Raw genomic sequence first — 8504 nt, 5'->3', positions numbered from 1 at the left:
TTTTAAATTAGGAGAGGTTCTTAAAAAGGTTTCTCCTTAAATTGAAGTTGTAAATTTTCTTAATATTTATAACATCGATAAATTTATATATATTTTTTCCTTACAATCAAAATTGAACATTTAGATTAATAATAATTATTATAAACATGTATATTTTGTCTGTAAATAATATTACAGGCGATTTAAGAAACTATTTTTAATTAATTGATTAATGATTCTAACTACATATAATGCATAACGAATTTAAGGTTTAAACGAAAAATTCGTCATAGCAATTTTAAATGAAGCATACATTTTTAAATGGTTGGGTAACTGGATTTTTCAGGTCTTAAATTGTCTTGGGTATTTATTAAATTTTGATACAGAAAAATATTTTCATTTATATTCTTCGTATGTATTTGCGTTAAATAGTAATAGTTAATTTTAATTTATGGCTGTTGTATAATGTATCCATCTATGTATTTGTTTATAACTAATTAGAGATAAAACGTATTTCCAATATTTTTATGTATACTTCAATTTATCTCCTTAATACAATTAAAATGCAAAAACTGGATTCACAAACTATTTGCAAGGGATGCTATTTAGTATTAAAATTAAGATTGCCAAAGTAAAAATGAGTGTGGCAAAACTCTTGGGTCTATAGACGCCAAACAATTAAATCTCGCTCTGACTCCAAACAAAAAACCCTTTGCGAAAAATCTGAACTCTGTGTTAAATAATAAATACGTGCAGTAAAACAAACTGTTGAAATTCTGTATAGTAGGCAAGTTTTAAAAATTTCCGTTTTTCTTGAAATTCTTTTTGAGAAATATGCAGAACCAGAAATTCAAAGAATGGGTAAAGCATCAAATTGGTTTTGAGGATATGATTTTCTTTTAGTACTCTTGAAGTTCCTCATGTCTCTCTCTTGTACACTGCTGAACGCATAAGAATCATCATTTTTTTCGGTGTTTTAACATAATGTGAGGTGATTAGAAACATGAGGCAACGACAAAAATGATATTTAAAAAAATCTTTTTAAAATCTATATGATTTAGGTTTGTCTATTTATTATTTTATCACAGTATTTTCTCCTTTAACAATCCTAAAATAGGCCTAAGTATTAGAAAAAGAATAAAAATAGGAAATTTTGCAGGTCTTCCTGATATAAAATGAAAATTATGTACTCATAAGTAGAAATATGTCCCCGGAACTTATCAATCTTCTTGACAGGCAGAAGTATACAACAATCGAGTAGCAAACAATGGAGTGCTTTTGTAGATCATTCAAAATTGCAAGCTGAAGAGATTTGATGATATATTTTATTGTTCTTAAATGGCTTATAATAATAAATTTAAATGTTGCAATTATAGCATTTAATGTTCCTAGTTAATTTAAATAGGACACTCACTAGCCATCATTACAAGACAGACCTTGAAAAACTGAAACGCAGAGTATCTCTCGCAAGTGTCTGTTTTATTTATCAATTTATTAAAATAAAATAAATTAGTAAATTGATCCTAAGTGAAAATCTTATAGAAACTTTCCTTATCCACCCAGAAATCTTTTGTGAAAATAAAAAAAATAAATAAATATCTTAAAGTATCAGACTAAAGTTTTCATAAATCTTTGATTTTATATTCTGTTACTTTGTGAAAATTCAATATCTCATTGGACTAAAATTCAATTATGTTTAAATATTTAAAAACATTGTTGATTCATTAGTCAACGGTTATTATAAAACATAAGAAATTTAAACATTTATTATTGTTCGTTTTACGTCTTATTGTACTCCAATTGGGGCAGGATATACGAACTGTCTTACAAACATTATTGTAGCCATAATAAAAAGTGAAATTTCATTCTATAGATCTTGAAGACAGACCTTGAAAAACTGAAACGCACTGAGTCTCTCTCGCAAGTGTCTATTTTATTTATCAATTTATTAAAATAAATGAATTAATAAATTGATCCTAAGTGAAAATCTTATTGAAATTTTCCTTATCCATTCTGAAATCTTTTGCGAAAATTAAAAAAAAAATTTACCTATACTCTTACCATCAATAAATCTTCATTGTTTACATGCATACACTTAATAAACCATATTATGGCCCTATAGATATTCATTGCTTCTCCCTCCCCCCAATAAAATTAACATATCACGGTATTTAATGATACTTGGAGAAGGTTCAAATGCTTAGAATAACGGTTATTAAGTTCAAACCGATTTAAACTAAATAACCGTTATTCAACATCCAACAAAGTGGTGAGACGAATTCAAAGAAATTGTTTATTTTTTAAAGACGAATCGACGAACCATTCAGGAGTTAAAAAAAAAAAACTTAAATATCTTCTTCAACTACATATAGTGATCAGTCTAGATTGGAGGCTCGCGAAAGTCCCCTGAAATAGTCATTGATATATTTTAATATTTTGTTCGATAAGGGATATGATTTTTCGCAGATTATAAGTTAATCATAGATATTTTTTTCTTAAATCTCTTTCAACTTTCAGCTGTCTTACCCTTCGCCTAATACTAACTAGCAATATTCAGTTGAAAATTTATCTGACTTAAAAATGAATAAATTCTTAATCGAAATTTTCAGTCATGAATAAACATACATTCTTCAAAATCTCAATTAATTTTCAAATAAAAAATTGATTTTTAAACTTTTTCATTTGGTATTTACTCTTATCTCGTAAGTTCGCAATTGTTTTTGCTACGACTATCCTGTGAAGCTGAATCTTGATACATATACGTAAAATTGCACTATGTTTTGATAAAAAGTCCTGGGGTTACCAACATAATTATTATTAACATCTATTCTATTATATAATATGATTATTATTAACGTATAATATGGGAAAGAACGTGTGAAGATCGCTGAATTTAGTTCTAGGAATTTGATTGCTTTCAAATAACCTAACGCATCTATCACGTATTTGGTCGTAGCACGTTCGTTTGGTAGATACGATCCGACTTCAGAACATAATCGTCGATAATTTGTTTTTGAAACTTAAAGATATTCTCCTCACATGTAGCTTTATTTACAACGAAATGAGGATGGAAAATTAAAATAATCATTACAGATTAAAGCTTCTTTATTTTAATTAATTAATTTAACCTCATCTTAATTTTAACCTCATTTAAAACAATTAAATTAAAACATTCCAGAAAGTATTTTAATTGGTAGAGTATTTATTAAATTTCTGCATTTATAAAAATATTACAAAAATAAAAAAAATATATATATAAATAAACTGTAATATAGGTTCTATTTTTATGATTATAATATATCACTTCATCGCTACCAAAGTTAGGGAAATTTTGTATTTTTAAAGCACTAAAGTAAGGTATGTTCAATAAAAATCCAAACTCATAATGATAGGAACAACCCTACCATGGTGGGGTCTGTGATATAGTAAAGTTACTTGGGCTCTAAATTTTATTTTTGTTACTGCGACTAGGTCATTACGAAGGAGCTATAAACTGTTGGGAGCCGATACTTAATAGCTTTTGGATTTGAAAAATATTTTATCTGAATATCGAACACCATCCTGAATCCGGTTGGAGTAGTCGTCATTCGTTCATCAGCTTCATTCTTTACCTTAGAAATGAGACGGAATTTTTAAAGATTATGAGTTTTAACACAATTATTTTTAATAGTTATTATTTCTAATTTATGTGATCTATTACGTTTCTTATTAATTCAACAACTCTTAATATAATAACAGAAAGTTTATTTAATTGTCCTATTAATTATTTGATTTACTGAATAATAATTTGAAAATTGTGAATCATTTTGTGATTAATAATCAATGTATCAGGTAATATTAAACTTTAATTATTGACCACGACGGAAAATTCCGCCAACACACCAACATACACATAGTAGACCTAAACTAATCAGAACAAATAATGAAGCAGACACTGTCCCTTGGGTGTTGCTTTTAATGCATATTTTAATTGCTAAATGTGCTACCTTAGTTCACCTACAATAATTTTCGATTTTTATGAAGATGAAAAGAAACAACGAGATTTTTTTTTTTTTATTTGCACCTGTTAATGTACTTTACAACCAGCAAATGAGATTTTCTATCCAGGCATGACATGAGTTGGCATGAGGGAGATAGCACCTAGTGGTGCATCCTCCTGACGTTAAGTAAATTATTTTATTACATTATGAGGTCCCGTATCCAACTCCTCTTCAGCCTACGCCGAGTTACGTCAAGAATGACATGTGTTGCCATCTGCTGTATAAATTTATTGAAATGTCCATGTAGCGTGTTGTGAAACCGTTTGTAAGTCATATGAATGTGCTCTCTTACAGTCGGAACGCGTAGGTCGGTGTGAATGGTCTCGTTTGAAACGTATAGTGGTGAGTTCGTTGCCAGTCTTAAAAATTGTGATTGAAAGGTTTGTATTTTCTGAATCTGAATCTGCAGGTCCATAAATTTGGCAGGCGTAAGTCCATATGGGTTTTAGTAAGTAATTGTATACGTTAAGTTTCTGTCTGAGCGATAATTTAGAACGTCTGTGTAGTATAAAATATAATTGTCTCAGTCGGAAATTTAGCATTTTACGTTTTGTCTTGACGTGTGGGCCCGTCAACCTTCTATCATAGATAAGTCCTAATATAATAACTTAATGTGTTTGTTTGCGGTATAGGATGATTATTAATGTAAACTGAAGGGCATGTTTTGTGTCGTAGAGTAAATGTGACATGTTGTGACTTGTCGTGATTAATCTTAATTTTCCATCGTGTGCACCATGTCTGTATATTGTTTAGGCTATGTTTTAGTGTTAGTGTGGCCTCTAAAGGGTGGTATCTTCTCGAAATGATAGCAGTGTCGTCTGCATACGTCGCAGTTAGTTGGTGAGTCGTTGGTAAGTCGTTTGTTGTTTGTTGGTAAGTCGTCTGTGAATATGAGGTACAGAAGTGGGACCAGGATAGAACCTTGAGGTACACCTGCAAATATTGGTTTCATTGATGAGTTCACTGAGCTTTGTCGAACAGAAAAGAAACTTGAAGAAATGATTGTAAAATTAAATAGTAGATCCTTAAATTAAATAGAAGATCTTAGAGAACAAAAATAAATATTTATCATTCAAACATAGAATCCATCAATGCTTTGTTTGAGCGGGTATAGATATTATCTGTATTCTACTTCATCATTTGTTAAATTTTACTTTCATTTCGCATTTGGTTTTAAAATCTCTTTTTGCCTCCTTTTTTTTAGTATATTTCGTTCCTTCTTATTTAGAATTCGTTATTGTTTTTTTTTTACACATTTTCAGTAAGTAAAGCCCAAAACAAAAGGCACATAACATGATATTAGCAGGTAACTTGGCTATTTACATATATCATTGTATGTATAAAATGTGAACATATACGAGTCTCCATTAGTGTAAGTATGAAAAATAAAATAAAAGAACTTTAATAAAATATAATATAAATACCTATCATAAAGAAAACAATGTTAAGTAATAAAATCTAATTCTACTACAATATTTAGTCCAATCATAATATTAATAACGATTACACTTGTAAAATTTAAAAACAACGGAATATCTGGATAATTGCAGGAAATCCTCGCATAGAACAAGGAATTAGTAATCTGTTCTAGATCTCTAATGAAAGAGGGTATTATTCACCGGTGTAATTTACAATTCCAGAGGAGATCCAGTCTAAATCTGGAACAGCAGTCTGCAAGCTCGTCCTTAATTATAAAGGGCCTTTCAGTCCCCACCTTTAATTCAAACTTCCAGTTGACTTTTCCCCGTCGAATTCCTTAGCTAGGAGGTGGGTTAGGACATTGATAATAACGACATTCCATTACCAATCGTCCCACCCCAACTCCAAAAAGAAAACTTATTAAGGGTTAGTGATATAGGAAGCTATTCCAGTTGAAGTAATAAATAATATATGCTCTTTAATTTTAGTTATATCTTAATTGTTGGATGTTGTTTGTAAAGTCATGCTCATTATAATTTTATTATTTGATCCTACTTCCTTTAAGTACGTAGTGCAGTGAGAGACACGTTGTCAACTCTAGGTCATTAGAAACATGTATTTTAAATAAATATATATTTTTATCGTTCAGAGTTGGGTGAAACATAAATGACAACTAAAAATATATTTTATTCACGAAAAAATATTCATACCTTATGATTGAGGATAGGATTTTTATGTGATTAAGAATTCAAATTATGTGTTTATTATTATATAAATATGTAATAAAAACAGATATATATATTTAATATAAAAATGGGGTGACGGTAGCGCCTGGTAACGCGCCTGACTGCCAACCCATAGATTGCGAGTTCGAGCCCGGACCTACCAGGATTTTTTTTTCAAGCAAAACATTATGCATTACTCACTCACAATCTCCCCTCGGGCATTTGTGAGGCCCGTTAGCCAATGGGTCGCACTCACAAAAATAGGCGTGGAAGTGACGGACTCACCCTATGAAATCCACGTCAGGAAACGCGCAATGTACTTGAGAAATACACAATTTAAACGTAAATATTTCTTAAACAAAGCGTTAACAGATGGATATATCTTCATAGGAAAGTTTTTATTTGTTTCGAGAATCTTGATACATATTTTTAGTTAAGACTCCTTATTCTGAAACACTTTATACATTCAATTATTTATCACACTTTATTAATTAAACATGCCAATATAAATATATATATATATATATATAAAAAGGAATATACTTTTTTTATGAATTATATTTTATCTTCTCACTGATCAATATAAATATTTAAAAACCTTTTAATTCTAAAAAAGTTTGAATAAAAACTGGGCAAACCGTAGGGAAGGAATTAAGTTAGGAGCTGCCGACGACACCTAACGCAACAAATTAGCCGCGACGGAGGCAGAGATAAACTGATCAACAATTAATTAGAGCTGATAACAGCGCTTTAGCCCCTGCTTCTTGAGAACAAAGGCTCCTCCCTCGAGTGTCAGCCCGCTGGCAGCAGGTGTGTTGGGGAGGGGAGCACCTCTTATCAATATACTTTCATCACAACATCTTCAATACAACAAAATCTCTAACTAGCCGATGTATAAATAAAGTTCCAACTTTTGTTCAAAAATAATTTACAGAACATTAATAATGGGGTGTATAAAAAAAAATGACTATTTTATCAAATTCAAATTTTCAAAGGACTGTAAATATTTAAATCCTATTTCATACTTACCAATACTTAATAATCCCTTTAGAGCATTCTCTAAGCTTGTTTACTCCCATTCAACATCTTCAAAAAAAGCTTCAGTTTAGTTATTTGTTTAAATTCTTGTAATTTCAAGGTATTTCTTTGATATAAAATACAATTAATACTCAAATATAGTCCATTGTTCTACCGCCATTAGCCAATTGCTCGATCCCATCCTGATACCATTCTTCCAAAGAACTCTTGGACCTCAATTTATACTTTCTCAAAATTGTCCAATTTTTGCCCTTGAAGGAAGTGGGCCACGGATCGAAACAAGTAATCCGATGGTGCGAGGTCTGGACTATATGGTGGATGAGGCAGGAGTTCGAACCTATAAAGTTTTTTAAACTTTTCTTTGGTTCGACGGGAAGTGATTGCTGATTGCTAATTGCTAATGAGTAAAGTAGATGGTGACTAACAGTTCCTTTCGATACACCACACTCCATGGTAAGTTAGCAAATACTTGTGGACGGATTTTACTCAACAGCTTCCTGCAAAATCTCTTCAATATAGATTAATGGTTAGATTACGTGTCTTTGTTTTAGAAAAAATGTATTTTCCTGTTACTAATTTTTAGAGTTTTCAAGGTGGGAATAATGAATATATATTTTGTCTCTGCTAAGAATTAATCCTAAGTGTCTTCTAATTAGTCATCACTGTCTAAAAGTAACGAATCTGCTATATTTACTAGGCATAACTATAATTCACTATGGTTATATATTGTAATGTTACTCATTAGTTTTAAGTGCACTATTTCAGTGCAAGTATTAACTGTGTAATTTTTAATCCAATTCTTGCAGCTTTCAGTTGATGTTTACTGCAAGTTTTTCACCTGAGTAAACCTCAAATTATATAGAATTTGTGTTATTAATATTCATAGTACACTTTTCTAATGGCTAAATACAATAAATGGTTAATTGTTTCTGTGCAGCCTCTGCTTGGGGCATCTCGCTGCTGCTGTGGCCGCCGTGGATCTACTCCTGGCCGTACATCGAGGGGAAACGGACAGTCCCTCAGGAGGCCTGTTACATCCAGTTCATCGAGACGAACCATTACATCACCTTCGGGACCGCCATCGCCGCCTTCTACGTGCCCGTGACGGTCATGTGCTGCCTCTACTACAGGATATGGAAGGAGACGATGAAGCGGCAGAAGGACCTTCCGAACCTCCAAGCCGGCAAGAAAGACAGCAGCAAGAGGTCCAATTCTAGGTACCTTGGTGTTTTATCGCATTTTGCTACCTCTCCTGCCTGCTTCCATCGCGTTTATTTTTCCGTTTTTCATATTAAAATAAAAA

At 31.3% G+C, this 8504-nt stretch overlaps 1 protein-coding gene across 2 annotated transcripts in view; it reads left to right on the top strand.

Moving 5' to 3' along the window:
- Positions 1-8504, top strand: part of mAChR-A (muscarinic Acetylcholine Receptor, A-type) — a 199233-nt gene that overhangs the window by 148583 nt on the left and 42146 nt on the right. Inside the window, exon 5 of one of the 2 annotated variants that reach the window (XM_067045524.1) lies at positions 8139-8406. In XM_067045524.1, the coding sequence (XP_066901625.1) occupies positions 8139-8406 (268 nt within the window). Of the gene's footprint in view, positions 1-8138; positions 8419-8504 lie in introns of both variants that reach the window. The other variant, XM_067045523.1, reaches the window with a different exon arrangement.

This window comes from Halyomorpha halys, unplaced genomic scaffold (assembly GCF_000696795.3).
Source record: "Halyomorpha halys isolate HHAL.00 unplaced genomic scaffold, Hhal_1.1 Scaffold170.1, whole genome shotgun sequence".
Classification (NCBI taxonomy): Eukaryota; Metazoa; Arthropoda; class Insecta; order Hemiptera; family Pentatomidae; genus Halyomorpha; species Halyomorpha halys.
The sequence above is the reverse complement of the archived record's forward strand: the minus strand, read 5'-3'. Positions and strand labels throughout refer to the sequence as shown.